The sequence below is a fragment of the Eurypyga helias genome, unplaced genomic scaffold, assembly GCF_000690775.1.
Source record: "Eurypyga helias isolate BGI_N326 unplaced genomic scaffold, ASM69077v1 scaffold2036, whole genome shotgun sequence".
Taxonomy (NCBI): Eukaryota; Metazoa; Chordata; class Aves; order Eurypygiformes; family Eurypygidae; genus Eurypyga; species Eurypyga helias.
In genome coordinates this window covers 1-17,681 of record NW_010258357.1, presented here as the reverse complement: position 1 = coordinate 17,681, position 17,681 = coordinate 1, and the positions used below count along the sequence as shown (strand labels likewise).

The following is a 17,681-nucleotide window of genomic DNA, read 5'->3' as shown; positions in this document are numbered from 1 at the left end:
CTATCAGGCACAAAAGCCTAAAGAATGTCCAGTAATACTTGATCTCTGACACTTTCACCGTAATACCAAGGGAATCAGACACGCTTCTTAAACAGTCATAAAGACATTCAGCTGTCTGAATCCAGCAGTGGTGATGCTGTGCTGAATGAGGATTTGCTGTGTGAAACACTGCTCCTCACTGGTACCAGCTGTGGCTTGGTGACAAACTTTGTTCTTCTCTAGGTTCACATATCCTCAGGGGAAGGCATTCGGTTCTTGAATGTAAAAGCGTTTGAAGCTGATTTTACCTGCTCAGGCGAGAGAAAAACATACGCCCGAGTCCCAAGGCAATGGACACCAAAGACAGCATGACTGGAATTTTGCAGATATCTCATGAAATTGAGTGATAGGAGGGCATTTTCTGAGAAAGAAAAATTCTGAAACTTTCAGGTTGAAAGAGAAAATTGAGAAAGGTTTGACCAAGGTTGTCAGGTTAGGGCCGAGAGACACATTGGCCATTATTTACTTCTTTCCTTTGAAAGATTTAGAAAAAAGAGGAAGAGGATAATTGTATGAGAACAAAATAGCGGGATAGCAGCACAGGGAATAACATCAAGAGGAGTACAGAGCTTTGCTTCATCTGTCAGTAAAATAGGCTGTCAACAGGAATCCAGCTGGCACTCGGGGGTCTGTCGGGGCAAGTACTGCTTAGGTGAGCAGGTTACGACCGTCCTGTGTTGGTTACACAACCCATGCAAGTTAATGCTGAGATTAATGGGAATGTTTACAGCTCTCGTAGCTATTGCTGTAGTCCTTTTAGTCTACCATCTCAAATAACTGTCACTGAATTGTTCATTACCTACTTATAACTTACGAGTATAAGGGCTAGAAAACTTTGGGTTTGTTTCCAAGCAAAGCTTCAGTCTGAAATAGAAGTAGTTATTTCATGAACTCTGGTTTGGAGAAAACCTGGAGGCACCCAATATGAGGTAAAAGCCTAAAAAAGCCCAAATCCATGAAGCTTTACCAGGATAGCAGCAGTTATGAGGTTTGGGTAAAGCTTGGGGAAGGGAGCTCAAGTAACACCATTTCATCTCAAAAGAAAGTATCTCCCTCCTCCCCCCAAATCCATCCCACATACATTGAGTAATTAATATATAGGAGTTAAAGTGAAAGATCCTTAATTATACCATTTGGAATATGAGACCTATTCACCATAGTGTAATATTCCTCCTCTTTTTTTTTTTTTTGCCCCTCAACTCTTTATAGATAAAAGATACTTGCTTTTTAATTATCTGTCAGGTGAGAAGCAGAACACAGGGATAAAGATTACTTCAGTAGGTATTTGAACAGTTATTATTTTACCCATCTATCAGGAAAGCCCAAGATTACATCTGCACCAGTGGTCTCCTTATTGACTCATGCCGAACAGACTAATGGGCAATTCCGGGCTTTCTCAGGCTGTAGAAAAGGATGTTTTAGCTGCATGCTGGTACATGGTACACAGGACACAGCCTTCCACTATTAACAGCCAAGTTTCACTGGCTTTGTAACTTGGTTCAGAACATGCAATGTCAATACACACTGCAGTGTACAGAGTACAGAACTGACAGGGCAGCCTCTGATTGCCGAGTCTGTGCCCAGAGTTTGTTTTCATTCAACGTTTTCTCCATGGACATGTAGTACTGCATGTTTAAATATTATTCGTAACAAAGGATGAATATGAAAAGCAACTTTAAAAATACTGATAAAAAGGAACAAAACGTTTCAATAAAGGTCATAAAAATGTTTTGATGTACAGTTTTTCATTATTACACCTAACATGTAAAGCACCTTCAATTTAAAAATTATCAAAAAAATAAAAAAACCTATACAAATAAATAAATAAATAAAGCTGTTGACCAACCTTTATGTCTATGTGATCCATCCATGTCAGAAAACTCAATATGATTTTCATCAGCCCAATACAGTCTGTGGTTGACATAATCTATTGTAAGAGCCATAGGTCTAGATATCTGCGTTTCTATGACAACTGTTTGACTGGAGCCATCCATACCAACACGACCAATGTGAGGATACTCACAGCAGTCAATCCAGTACAAGTACCTATAAAAAAACCCAGAGATGCAAAAATAATAACAACAAATAATTTATTTAGTTAGTTGATATCAAGAATAAATCTACAATGTTTCCATTTTCCAGACAGATTTTTTGACTTTCCTAGATTGGTCTGTAAACGACTGTGATAATGAGTTTTAGGAGAGGCCTCATGTTAGCTGTGAGTTCATCAAATTCACTATGGACTAGTAAAAAATGCAAATTAATTGCTTAGTCTTGGTATCTTAGAGTTTTAAGTACACCCAGACTGTACTTTGTGAATCTCTAGTTCCAAAGCATTACAAGAGCTTCTTGCATAAGGCCTTAAAAATTATTAAAGCACTGAGGAAGTCTGTTGGTAAGCTGAGTGGCCGTTTTCTCTTAAATATGCTGTTTAGACACAATACCAAACATGTTTTTCAAAGAAAGAGGAAAAAGTCCTGTTATTTTGTACATGGATACATGTTGCTGCTGTTGTATGCCATTACTCAGAACCTCAGAACAGATCTTACCAGCTGAGAAACTGATATGCCTCTACTCTACAGGTTTTGGACAGGCTCTCAAAAAACCACAGACGCGGCTTTTATGCTTAATAGACACCTAGATCAGTATTTGTGTGCAGGAGAAAATGGTGGCCCTAAGAGCAGCTACAGGTATCCTACAAAACACAGGTACAATACATTGGCACTGAGCCTGCTGCACTAAGCAGGAGACAAAGGTAACTTTCTCCACAGACTCAAACAAAAAACAACAACTTTGGAATCTTATCATTACTGTTGCATGGCATCAGCAACAGTCAGTAGAGCATTCCACATTTATGAGAAAAAACCTAGAGATGCAATTAATACTGTTTAAAACAATAACTCTGAATCTGAAATGCAAACACAGTTGTTATTTCCAGCAGCTATCCACATTAAAATAAACAAACAAGCAAACAGATATGCTAATTTAAAAACAAAACAACACCACAACAAGCAAAATAAACAAAAAAACCCACCACAACACGAAAACCCAAAAAAGCACTTGGCCTCTGAAAGCTAAGTCTGTACACATGCTGTGCACTGAGCAGGAGCACAGTAAGTTTATTACACCTGCGTATACCTAAAACTTCCTGGAAGACTAGGATTCTCTGTACAAACTTTGTAGAGCTGATTTTTGACGTACACTGGGAACACATCCTGGATGTCCAGCCAACCAGAGGGAGATGCCATGTATTGGTATCTACAGTTAAAAAAATGTCTACATACTCCTGGCCCAATTTCATAGGGAAGAAAGGGTACAAGAAAACCCAACAATAATTCTCAGAGAAAATAGCTTTTCTCTTTAAAATAGTAAAATAGATAGACTACATTTCTTAGCTAGGAAATACACTGCTTTTCTTTGTTTCAGTCAAGTCCAGACCAACTTGAGAATCCTGTCACAGACACCTGAGATGATTACTTGAGCCTTAGGATTTAGAGATGGAATAGAATCATTCATTTGACACGATACTCTAAGAGTGTTACAAGACACTACAATAGCTGTATTTATCCAATTTATGTAGAGGCACCCTAACGTTTCACAGAATAGAAGGCAATATGGAATTCAGAGCTGAAACAACATAGGGCAAACTTTCCATAGTCTGTATTTTACTTATTCAGGGACTAGATAATAATTTTAGTCTGTGTAATTCAGAAGTTTTATTTTTCTTAAAAATTATATGCAGCATAAACATTCATTTAAGAGAATAGATTTGGTTATGGTTAGAAAGTATCTGTTTAAATAAAGCAATAAAGAAAATAAATAAAAGATTTATTTTCTTTCTTTTTAAGATTCATAGTATAAGGTTAATTTTATCAAGGACACCAATTTTATGGGAAAAATATTAATCTTGGATATTGTTTTTTACAGTTAAAATTTTCTATCATTCCTATAAATCCCACAGCAGTCAAAAATGCTCAGAAGTGAGCTCAGAATCCGACTACAGATTTTTATGAATACATTATAAATAATGTAATAATTAAAAAATTATCAGTTAGTTACCAATGAACAAATCACCAACTAGGTAGTTCTCACTTCTTATCATTGTCCTTACAATAAATTTTTCAAGCATATTGCTAATTTCAAAGTCTTGAAAACTAAAGTTAGAAGCTAATTATCCTAAAATAAACCCCTAGATAAATGTATGCTAATAATTATTCAGTCCAATTATTAGACCTGCGTGACAATAAAATATTTTACAGCGTGAAGAAGGAAAAACTATCTCCATATTATGCAGGATTAAACATTTTCAATCTTAGATTAACATGTAAAAACTGTAAGAAAAAAAAGTTTTCAAATATGTGGTAAGTGAATGCCCTAAATTAGTTTGAAAACCAGTAAACACAGAAAAGACTGTGTTATGTACTCATAAGACAGTTCAGTTAATAAATGAAACAAGACATAAGTTTGTATTATTTTCCATATAAAATGAACTTTTTGTTACTTAGAAACACACACAAAAAAAAAAAAGATAGGGATATTTTTAAAATTTCTGCTCTTTCCTCCTGCTAAAAGAAAACATTTGCAGAGTAGTAAATATAACAAAACATGGTTTAGTACCTCCATTCATCTTTCTATTATACCAATTTGATATATAATGATGAGGTAAGAAGCAATGGTAATGTATTTTAGACCACTGATGTTCAGTGTAGATGAAAGTCAGATAATAAAAAAACTAAGCAGTGTATCCTATTTTTTTAATTAAAATATTTAAATATAAAACTAGAATTTAATATGAATTATTGCAAAATGATTGCTTCATACCCAGCTTGAGGATCCAAGGACAGATCTCTAGGAAACTTCACCCTTTTGCTCACAAGGACAGTGGGGTATAAGCCATTGAGTTTAGACACCTCAATAATTCTCTTTTCCGTATCAGACCAATAAAGATTCTTCCCAATCCAATCAACAGCCAGTGCATTGGGAACAGCTGTGTTGTGGACTACCTAGAAAAAAAAATTACTTAAATTATTCATCTAAATACTGGGAAAAGGAACAACAATTCAAGAGTTAATAATACCAGAATATGGAGAGGTTGGATGTATGATACAGTGACACAGACCATGGGAAAAAACAGGGATTATTCCCTGTTATACGCTGACACTTCTGTAGTAATGATACTTCTGAAGTCACTAGGGCAATATGACACTTTCCGTAGAGTAAGGGAGCATGAAGTAAATAGTGAATTTCCAACTTCTCTGCATTATGCACTGAATTTTAAGAATTTTTTCCTTTCATTTTAAATCTTAAGTTTCTAATTTTCCTATTGTATTAATTAAAAAAAAAACCAACAATAAAACACAAAAAAACCCCAGACTCTTTTTCCCTTGACTTTTCCATTCATTTTCCCCAGAACAGAATGGAGATGAGGCTTTTCTCCCCGTAGCATGCCCTCAAACATGTCTTATTAGCTCCCCATTTCTCTCACCCATCTACATTGGCATATATTTCATTTTAGTATCATAGTTGTGCCATATGTCGTAATGACAGATAGACCATGAGGGCACTCAACTCAGGCAAACAGAAAAAGATTACCAAGTTGGTAAGTAAATACTGTGCTCTTATTTCCAATATTCATGTGGCAGATGAAAGAGAAACTTTGTAAGAATTAGTTAAATTTCAGAATGTATTACATTATTAAGGAATAAAGTAAGAGACAGGAGCAATTTAGTGACCTACTGGAAAGCCTACGCTCTACTGACAGGGACGTGTTATGCTCAAGGTTTTTGATTACTAGATTAATTTTGAGACTTGAACAAACACCTCTAGATATACATGATTACAAAACTTATATGACTGTATGACTCAATCTTGCTTGGATGGGAGTACTTCATGTTAAGTGTTGAGTGACATTTGAATATTTCCAATCATTATAGGCCAACTTCTTCTAGACTTTAAGTCTTAACTGGAATAGAATTCTTTTCTGACCTATTCTATTCTGATTAGGTCTGTGCTACTAGAACTTAATTAAAAAAAAAAAAGTCAGAGAACAATACTTGAAAATATTGGAGATTTCTTAAGTAGTAATAATGGGTTTATTACTGCAGTGTACTTTCTAATTTAGCATCATCTTCAACACTAAAAGCATGTGCACTGGAGTATAAACTTTACATGTAAACCTGATTATGTATAACTGAATGTGTTATTTTTAATTTTACTTACCATTTGAAGATACTGAAAAGCCTTCAAGATAAGAAGGGATACTGTGAGATAATTTAAACCAATTTTATAGTTATGAATATGTAAAAGCACTCTTTAAAGTTATTACGTTATTTATAACCTTATAAAAATCTTTTTAAAATTAAATCTAGGCATGCACTGACTTTTTAATATGAAGAAAATATTTTCTTAGAATCACAGAATGGTTTGGGTTGGAAGGGACCTTAAAGATCATCTAGTTCCAACTCCCCTGCCATGGGCAGGGACACCTTCCACTAGACCAGGTTGCTCCAAGCCTCATCCAGCCTGGCCTTGAACACTTCCAGGGATGGGGCATCCACAACATCTCTGGGCAACCTGTCCCAGTGCCTCACCACCCTCTCCAGGAAGAACTTCTTCCAGATACCTCATCTAAACCTCCCCACTTTCAACTTAAACCCATCCCCCCTTGTCCTGTCACTACAGGCCCTTGTAAAAAGTCCCCCCCAGCTTCCTTGTAGCCCCTTCCGGTACTGGAAGGCTGCAATAAGGTCTCCCTGGAGCCTTCTCCTCTCCAGGCTGAACAAGCCCAACTCTCTCAGCCTTTAATCATAGGAGAGGTGCTCCAGCCCTCTGTATTTTCTAACGCCTTACCACTACCAGCTACACTGTTTTATAAATGTGTAATTGCAGAAACTGCTGCACTGTAACATGGGACATTCCAAGTAGGAAAGGACAGCTCTGCTAACTTGTATAGTGGTTTAGCTACACTATCTAGAAGCATCAACCAAAGTAATTAGTCTCTCTTTTGTGATGACTTTTCCTTTGGAGGATCACTAAGCTTATTCCAGTCCCTGACATCACCAGCGTGACATTTAATGTACACAACTCGGCTTACTACAGCATTTTCCAACAACAGATTTCATTGCAAACTACAATACTACACATAAACCACTATGTTAATATATGAACATATTTATTCTAAAAACTTGTTGCTTCAATTGTATAAATATCCCCGTGTTCAGATGTAGAAGATAAATGAGATGCCATCAGGTTTCCCAGAACAAGAAACCTACAGTTGGTATGCTGAGAAGATGTTATCTTTTAAAGAGAAATCCTAGGCAATATATCAAACAGTATCATTTACACTAATGGTATAGTTATTTATAGTAAATAGTAAAAGAAGAAGTATGAAGGGTAGGAAATAAAACAAGAAATTCATACCTCAAGGGAAAAGATTGACAACCATAAAACCCCTCTTTCATGACAAAATAAAAAAATATAATTTTTAAAAAGATTTACTGGGAAACTAATTATTTGTAACATTTATTATTAAATATGTGCTATGGGAACCTGTTAAAATGTGAGTCAAAGAGACAAAGTTATCATTTGGCACTGGATAAAAGACTACTGACAATATCAGACAGCTACAGGATATATTTCTTGATAAGTTTTTGTACACATTTTTCAGTTTCAGAGGCCAAATCTTGTCCAAGTTACCAGCAAAACCCCTGAATATTCTTATGAAAATGAAATGCACTTATTTTCACAAGTTTTGCTTTGAACTTGGCACCTATCTGAATAAAATCTCCATCATCTACAGAATGACCCTCATTCTATAAACTGCAATATGTTAATAAAGGAAAAAGAAATACCCTCCATGCTCCAAAACCTTTTTTTTTGTTCATGTATCTGAAACCTTTCCTTAAAAGTCTGAACTATTGTTACATCATTTGAAAGAAATAGGCGTGGTTTTTTTATACCCTCCCACCTGGCAATTTCAACTTTTTTGACCGGGAAAAATGCATTGTTCTCCTTGAAATAGTTAAAAGTAGAAAGAAAAAGTCTGGGGTCATACCCAGTCCTGAAAACATTCCCTAAAATAACAAAATACAGATTCATCTGGGATGAACAAGCAGCTGAATAGGATGCTCTGTAAAATGTTTAAAGAAAATAAGATTCAAGGATTTCATGGATTGTGAACCCAACACTTGCCTGACTCTTCTTTTTGCCAGAAGGAGTCTTTGCAGGGACTCGCAAGAACTTTTGAGGGCATGCGGGATTTTAGTTTTATCCCAATGGAATCAGAGTGCCGTAACTTATGCTCATCCTCATTTTTTAAGTTCTAAAAACAAGTCTGTGTGTGAAGGATGGAAACAAAGTTCACTGTTGCCAGTCAGTTTCAAAGCTTAACTCTCAACAAGACTAAAGTCGGCGCTCTGCGGCTGTGTCAATCCACGTACTAAGCTGCAAATGAAAAATAGGAATCTTTCCTCTTTGCATACTTCACTGGCCTACAATGAGGTAACAAAATTCACAGGATACGTGACTGCTCATTTTTTCTATGTTTAAGGAGGTCAGACACCAGAGAATAAGCAAAGAAGAATTCCTTACTGCTTATCACTAATTCTGGAAAAATGTTCACGTAAATCAACAAATGTGCTTAATAGTGGATTTGTGAACTTATCCCACTACAGAGGCAAAACAGACTGGCTGTGCAGAAACAGGAGCATGGTTTTACCCTGGATTATTCAAGCCAAAGACATTGAGTAATTTTCATCATCAGCGTAATCGAGGCAAGACAAAAATGAATTGAAGACCATGGAAAATTGTATACGAAGAAATAATATATCAGTGTATTTACATAGCTTACACATAATTATACCCCTTTTTGTTTTGGTGACCTGTAAGCCACACTAAACTGCCAATTCAGTCAAATGTCAACTAAGTCATAAGGAGTTTAGCTCATAAATAGGTCTCTCTTAGTCCCTATCTCTACTTCAAATAAGACACAGATGTAATTAAATTTTACTAGGACTTGCTAGCTCATGATGTGTTTGTACGCATATACCAAACCCTCATAATCTGGGTGAAATGCATGAAGCATTTCCCAAAATTCTCAAAAAATATAATTCTAGCAGTGGCATTATTAATCCCCGTTTACCTTGATGTCACTTCCATTTAAACACATTCTGTTTATGCGGCTGCCATTTGGTCTGCTGGAATCGATCCAGTAGATGAACTCATCTCTATAGTCAAAGTCTATTGCAATCACATTGTTCAGCCCCTAAAAACAGAAAAATAAAATAGTCCACTCATTCAAAATTTTGAATACAAGCAGTTGGACAGCATTCAGAATGAAAAAAAACATTGCAGAGAGTATTCAGAATGCTTTATTTTACTGACTGTATATTCTTGAAGTACTTCTCTCATTTTTCCATACATCTAAACAATCAGAACAATATAAAAATTGTAACAGAAATAAATATGGCAACACAGAACCATCTCACTTCATAAATGCAGATGATGTATGAAACTAAATGAAGCTTCTGTGGTTTTCACTTATATTATCAAAATGAACCTTAACAATAAATACTTTAAGGTTTGTTAGATTTCTCCGTTAATTACTACATTTGGCATTGCTTTGCAAAAAAGAATACACCAATTTTAGAACAATAAACTCAGAAATAGCACATAATTTACTATCTTTCATTGACATTTCATTCTTAATTTAACTTAACAAAGAATTAAAAACCATGATGTTCAAAAAAGCATTAATTTTAATTCCTGAATAAGGAAGTTTTCAACTCTTAAGTGCTAGATTATAGATGCTGTGGGTATATGTATATATACACACAGATGTACTATAAACAGAGTGTGAAAGTTAGAGATCCAGCAGGCATCTGGAAGTCTCCTATGGCTCCAATTGCTAAAACAATACATTGTCAGAATGAGCGGTGATCATATTTGAGGTGCTCCTTTAGGCTGGCAAGAGGAGTCATATAATAACGGCTTTTCATCCCAAAAGGCAGATAACAAAGAGAGGTATTGCATTCAGATGATAGCTCCTACTTTCTTATCTGAGAATAGAAAAGCCTTGCTCCAGAATCTGCTTAACATTCTGGCATGTTGTGAAATCACAGTTATTCTTAATATGCAAAGACGATGCTATCAATCACAGATGGAGCAGCAGTGGTAAAAAGAACGGGTGCGTTTTGCACTCCTTTTAAAACCACAAGATCATTTAATCCATTCTGTTATCAGCCCAATGACATTCTACTCTCAGGGAGGTTTACCTCCCTTGTAATGTAATTCATAGTTGTAGAGGGGAAGTGCTGGACTAGCCCACTCTAAAATAAATAATTAAATAATATTTAATTGAACAGAAAGGGAGACATCGCTTATCTGCCAACTGCTACAGACTAATACTAAAAATCTATCTTTTTGGATCAAAGTGTAGATAAAAAGTCTGATTAGGCTGCACAAACCATTGTTAAAAAAAAGCCTGAAAGCATACAGTGTTGGAGGACCACTCATTTTCAAAAATCACATAACCATGCAGTGTTTTAACAAAATCAACTGCAGCTGTCAGTTATAACTGTGCTGCAAAACACCCTTCCTGCCTCTTTTTCTACTCCTAGTATAAATGCACCTGCAGATAACCCCCACCACAAATTCTGAACAAAGAGAGACAAAGGGTGGATGAATACAAAAGACTATCATGAATTTATAACATCCTAGAAATCCAGGCCACTAATCTGTGAAAAATTAGCCTTATATCTACATATTCTACAACACTGATAAAGTTTGTTAAGCTGCCAGACTAATAGAGTTGACTGCCTGCAAGTCTGGTCTCAAGTGTTTTATTTTGGGTCAGTTTAGTTCCAATATTTACTAGAACATCAACTGCAGGTAAACGTATTTCTATATGTGTGCAATAGAGTTCTCTGTCCAGACATCATCTCCTTTTCATGACCTACATGTCCCTTTTAGGCCCTCCTAGCATAATTCTTTGTAATTTCTCATGTAATCTGCTTTTAGTAGGAATAGGGAAGCTTTCAGATGGCATCAGCTGCACTGGTTTCTCATCTTAAACCTGTGGTTCTGTTTCTGTTACACACAGCACAGGGTATCTGAGGCCACAATTTGCATTATCCCAGGCCGTGATTTGCATTCCCTTGGTGCCCTAATTAAAAAAAAATGCAGGTAAAAATCACAAATAATGACGAGAAGGATTCTCTCTGTCTACTCTGTCTATGGGAACCTTTAGAACTGTGGTGAGTAGGAGTGAAGGAAGTGGAAGGTAAAGAACATACGTGAGACAATTGTACTGTTTATGTATATTGGGAAAAAAAAAAGAGAGGAAAAAGCTGGCACGTAACAACTCAGAGAAGACTGAATGAGTTCCTGCTTTCAGCTCCTTTACTCTGAGTTTACATGAACAATTGTTAGAATGGCAAAGCGCAGATGAAATACACAGAGAAGGGTGGGTTTGCTCATTTGATAGAGCAGCTCTTGTATTTTCCTTCATCTGGTACATGTCTAAAAAGAGATGATCCATCATAACATTACAAGGACAAAAAGATGTCCTTATGAGAAAGACAGCCCACCTGTTCTGCTGGTACAGCTCCCTCTTTTGCTCTCAAATCTGGATGCTTTTAAAAATGATGTATTTGTAGGATCAAAGGCCAGTAGGTTCAGTAGCAGAGGCATTTATTAGACTAGTAAATTAATGTGATATGGAAAACACAGATTCTCTTCAATGGCTGGAGCAACACAGTCTCTAATGTACTGAAGAGAAGCCCATTAAAATCAAGAATGATGAAGCTCCAAGACAGCCTGTCAGCACCAACCATAAAGAAAATATACTGTTGCTCCCCTCCTTGCAGAGGCTTCTATTAACAGATATACCAGCAAAAGAGGAGAGAGGCAGTGAGATGTAAATGAGAAGTAGTCCAAAGGATTTCAGAAGAACAGACAGACTTCAACATAATGCTTGCTATGCTTAAATAAAGTCAATGTTTAATGCAAGATGGTTAATTTGGTAAATACTGTTGTGAAGACCTGAGCACCTCTCTTGTGACAGTAAGATACACAGCTTACTGACACAAGTCACAACAAGCCTAGTGCTATTGACTGGCATAACTGCTTTTTCTCGTCTTTCTGCAACTGATTAATTAGTACTCAAAGAAATAGATGTTTTTATCAAAACATATTTGGATCTCTAATCTATGGTAAGTAACTACACTTAGGTGAAGCATAGAAGCAGAGCAGAAACTGCTAAAAATGACAGCTCTGTACTTACTGGATGACTTTGTTTTTGCAGTTTTTTAAAAATGAGGGGGTTTTCCCTGTTATAATAATTTAGAGTAATTATTAAAAAACTTTGATTTAGCCAAAGTTATATGTTTATTTATTTTAATATTGTAAATATTTGAATTGTCTGTCTAAATAAAAAAATAGATTTGGATTATGACAGTAAGTAGCCCAATTTTTTTTTTTTTAACTAAAATATAGAAATTGTGCAAAATATTGTGATGGAAGAGGTTCACAAATAACAATTTTTTTAGTACATCAGAATGACTGACAAAACAACTGCCTGAGCTTTAATTGTGTCAAATTCAGATGAAATAGTCAATTCAAAATATTATAAAAATATTATAAAAACTCTGAAGATACTGCAGTTGTTGTATGGTGCATACAATGCCAATTGATGTTTGTGTCAGTTGTACACTTTAGCAAAGAATGAAAGTTAAACTTCGAGCACGGTACTATGATTATACCTGTTTCAACAAAGTGTAGTTGGATCCATCAGTGCTAATTTTTCTTATCTCATGATGATCAGCCAGAATTAAGAAAGGTTCCTCATCTAAACCCCGGGAGAAAGAATATATTAGACTAGCTTTTACGTTAATTTATGGAAAATCAGGAATACAATGCTGAAATACAGATGGCTTGAAAATAAATGTTACATGCTCTGATCAATGTGATGGATTAAAGAAATATTTAAAACATTCAAATGTTCCAAGAAAGATCAATGATGCAGTATAAAAATGAACAAAGCAATCAATTAGTATATCTTTCAATGTAATTTACTTTTTTTGCCTTTGTAATATGGGAACCATACTGTATGTTTTGCTAATTTAATGTCAGAGATTAAATTTAATGTATTTCATACCACTAGTTTGAATTTCAACATTTTCAAATTATCAATAGGACTATGATTTGTTATGGTTGCAAACCAAGCACGTTTTGACCACTGCTTTTTGAGATTTCAATACGCTGAACAGTATAGACAAAGAAACAGCTGTTTGGACAAACCTTGATTGTCTGATGTTGAACTGAAGCCAGATTTGGGTTTTTTTACTCCTGATTTTCTAGTTTATCAAAAAATATTCCTTTAGATACCCAATCATGCCATCGCTTACTTTGAAACACCTCTGACACTGGCATACATAACAGTAAAAATAACCATATACTTTTTAAAAAGCTGTCCTTATTTTACTTCTATTAAAAGATATTAGATGAAATGAACTAAAAAAGAAAAAAAATACTAATAACGATTGAAAAGGTATTTAATATTTGTATCTACTGCTCATACATTCTGGAATGTAATGTGTTGCCCAACCTACTCAGCTGTTGTACTGGATACACTGAACCACCTCGCTTGCGTTTCCCCTTCAACTCTACATTCTCTAGTTCCTACGGAAATGGTCCAAGGCATCATCCTCAGCACTGACTACAAGTGGTTTACGGAGAATGGCTGGAGTGATCTGCTCTGTTGTAAAGAGTTCATGGCAATTTATGCAAGAAATCAGCATGAGGCCAAACATTCACATGTTGGCAACTCCTTGCATCACACCCATCCTTGCCACAGCACCCACAGCTTTGTCACCATCACTTTTTGAGTTTGATATATTACAACTCTAATACACTGTACTATCATGTGTTCCAGCTCCCCTTGTCATTTGAGTCACATACGTCATCTAAACTTGCAAGTGGCCTGTAAAGTGCGAGGTAAGAAGAGTACAGCAAAATCCAGATCCTGTTTTTTTGCCCATTCTTGTGTTTCCCCTCCTTACTCAGAGAACCACCCAAGACAGAAACATGAGGCAGACAGAGGTTCCAGTCTTCTTGTCATTTAGAAAGAAAACAAGAGCTTTTTGATATTTAAAAACAAACCACAAACAACTTTGTGCAAGACTGGAACGAGGAGAAGTCTGCTCAAGCTGAAGGTTGCCTGCGCTATTAAGGAAACCCAGCAGAACGCAGTAATGGGTTTTTTGTTTCCTTCCTGTTGATATTTTGCTCTCACTTTCACTGATCTAGAGAATTCTACTCACTGAAACACGTAAAAATAATATCAGTGTCATTGACAGAAGGGGAGGAAATAACCAGCGTTCTTATATATCGTGCATTTGCTGTATATTATGTATAAAACTGTTGGAATAGGAATAATGGATTTTGCAATTTCTATTATTTTTTCTTTTTCCTCCTTTTCATACTGGGGAATTTGAAGTACATTCTAATATTCTAAAGTTAATGAAATAAAAGAGCAGAAGTCTTTCAAACACTTATCAAACATACCATTATCATGTGACTCAGAAGTAGAATTAAGTGATGCATTTTAGCTTTCCTACCAAAGTCACTAATTAAGGTTTTCATGATGCCCTGTAAATGTGCACTAAAAATGATTTAAGCACAATACATAGTAAAATAGAACTTATTATTACATACAGACATTGAATCACATTCCTATTGTTTACTGAAGAAGTGTGCTTCAAAGTAACTCTGACTTGCACAGCAGGGTAACATGGACATTGCTATAGGATTTCACAAATTATTTTGGATACAGCTGGGGATTAAAGGGGGTAAAAAAAAAAAAGTGATACCTGAAAGGGATTTGCAGCCATTTAGGTTATCAGGCTGTATTTCATACCCATCTGCACACAAGCATTTGTAGGTTCCATATGTATTGATGCATTGTTGGCTACAGGGAAATCCAGATGTGCATTCATCAATATCTATACATGTTTTGCCATCATCCTTAAGCAGGAATCCAGGCCAGCATTTGCACTGGGAAAGGAAAACAAATACATTCATTTTTTATTACTCATTGATTCTGTTTGTTAACCTTTATACTTTCTTTTGAATATATGTATAAACTACTTTATGTAGTCTCATTTTTTTAAGTAACATCTTAATTACATTGCTATTTATACTGTTTACAGCCAGAATTGCCTCATTTATTATCAACTATTACTGATGTGATCTTAAGTACCATCCGCTCCCAAATAACACTGTAGAATGTGTAATTATTTTTTCTTCTTTAACAAAGAACATAAATGGCACCTTTTCCAACATATGGAGAGGATTCTTCCATGAAAATAATGATAGACAGCCCCTTTGGTGTTCTTTGTTTTCATGTACATGTGCTTTTTGGTAAAGATACACAGTTTTAAACAATTTTTCTTGAAGCATTAATACCATCTAGCATTCTCTCTGACAAATACAAAATGTGAATGAGAACCCCTGAAGTTAAGTTCTACTGGGGTCTGATGTTCGCTGTGGCAGGCTTATCACATGCAATGTGAGCGATGCAAAATACAACTGGGTAGAGGGGTTTTGAAACAGGATCGCAGTTTTATCCATGGAAAACGTGGGAGTCATTTTCCCTCCTCTCTGTAATAGTCTCTGCAGAGACACACAACATGCTCTCTTCACAACGATGCTCTTTCGACAAGGATTTTGCTGTACCCAACCTACTCTCCAGATCTCTAGTCTATGGCCTCCTGCCTAGGACATGGTTTCAGCAGTTTGAATAACTTTAGAGCTAAGGCATGTTGGACGGATTTTATTTAGTTCTCAGTGGGACAATACTGTATTAAAGCCATAAAACCTTTAGGCGTGCAGTTAGGTTACTTCAGAATTAAAACCCTGAAAAAACACCTCTCTTCTACTCTCAGCTTCCCTGTAGAGGTCAGTGCAGTCAGTGACTAGGGTTTACATAATACCCAAGAAGTACTTCCCCTCTACATCTCAAAGCCAAAGGGCAGATTTAGGTCATTCAGAAAACACCATCACAAGGAGACAACTAGAAGTTTTAACTCTGCAACTATGGCAACTATACTTTGTTTAAATATTTCTGTGTCTTTGACTTAGAAAAAAAATGGAGAAAACTGCTCTTCCTGCTATTCACTTCTGTGCGTTTCCCTTTTTCAAAGCTGGTTTTCAGCATTCTGTATATGTGAGTATGATTAGTTATGTTTAAAGCATTGTAAAGCATTTTTTTCCCATAGGTTTAAAGCATGTATGGTCCCTTTTTTTTTTTTAATACAATTTGCTATTCTTTGTTTATAGGAAGTAAAAATTTGAATGTTCTTACTATGGTACATAAGCTACTTCATTACAAGGAAGTACAATACACTGCAGTTTTATTATAATCACATAGCACTTAAGAAACAGTTAAGAATTAACAATTAGCATTATATTACACCACATTTTGCAATTACTCACCTTGTACCCAACAGGAAGATCCTGACAATCTTGAGAACAGCCACTAACTTTCTTACTAAGACATTCATTAACGTGGCAGTTTTTCTCATCAGATCCATCACTACAATCTTCTTTATTATCACAAATATTGCTTTGGGGAATACACTTGCCATTTTTGCACATAAAAAAAGAACTGTTACATGACTGCTCTGAAAAACAAGAAAAGAGAACACAACTTTGTGTAGTCTATTAGTATCTGGAATTAATTTTCTCAGGGACCAGCTGCAACATGTGCATGAGGTGAAAAAATTGTTTATTAATTTAATTTCTTATTCATAGTATAATTATACATTTTACATTTCAGTGTATTTTTGTTGTGGTTTAACCCCAGTCAGCAAATAAGCACCACAGAGGCATTTGCTCACCTCCCCCCACCCCCGTGCAGTGGAATGGAGGAGAGAATCAGAGCAAAAGGTAAGAAAACTTGTGGGTTGAGATAACAACTACGTAATTGAAAATAAATTAAATCATGATACTAATAATATTACTAATAGTATGTAACATAAATACTACTAATAATAATCTGTAATGAAAAGAAGAACAATAGAAAACAAAACAAATGATAGAACCACTCAGCACCTGCCAACCAATGACCAGCCAGTTCCTGAGCTCCCAGAGCCAGACAGAGACCCAAGAGCCATACCCCCCTGGTCAACTCCCCCCAGCTTATATCCTGAGCATGATGTCCTATGGCATGAAACGCCCCTTTGGTCAGTTTGGGTCAGCTGTCCTGGCTTTGTCTCCTCCCAGGTTACTGTAAAGAAGCAGCTGGGAACACAGGGACAGCATCAGCAACTGTAAAAGTTCTTGGCTTGATATAAACATTGCGTGGCAAAAACTGAAAACATAAGCATGTTATCAAAATTTTTCTCAGCACAAAACCAAGACATAGCCTCATACTAGCTACTGTGAAGAGAATTAACTCTATCCCAGTCAAAACCAGCACACTTTCAAAGGCTTATTCCTCTCCTGGAAAATGTGTGAATACTGCAAGTTATTATTACGTCCTACACATCTGTTTTCATTTAATTGAAAATCCTCTACATTAGAACGATATTTTGTGCAGAGATAAACTTATTAAAACTTAAGCAGCATGGCTTCTCTCCCCTGTG

At 35.8% G+C, this 17,681-nt stretch overlaps 1 protein-coding gene across 1 annotated transcript in view; it reads right to left on the bottom strand.

Annotated features, from left to right (window-relative positions):
- The window catches only part of LOC104511599 (low-density lipoprotein receptor-related protein 1B-like), a gene marked incomplete at both ends in the record, with an annotated part of 70,691 nt that extends 53,978 nt beyond the window's left edge, over nucleotides 1-16,713 (bottom strand). The window contains 6 exons of the mRNA XM_010154286.1: nucleotides 1,886-2,085; nucleotides 4,861-5,042; nucleotides 9,179-9,301; nucleotides 12,798-12,883; nucleotides 14,907-15,090; nucleotides 16,531-16,713. Coding sequence (XP_010152588.1) covers nucleotides 1,886-2,085; nucleotides 4,861-5,042; nucleotides 9,179-9,301; nucleotides 12,798-12,883; nucleotides 14,907-15,090; nucleotides 16,531-16,713 — 958 coding nt within the window. The remainder of the gene's footprint in view (nucleotides 1-1,885; nucleotides 2,086-4,860; nucleotides 5,043-9,178; nucleotides 9,302-12,797; nucleotides 12,884-14,906; nucleotides 15,091-16,530) is intronic.
- Between the last annotated feature and the right edge of the window lie 968 nt (nucleotides 16,714-17,681).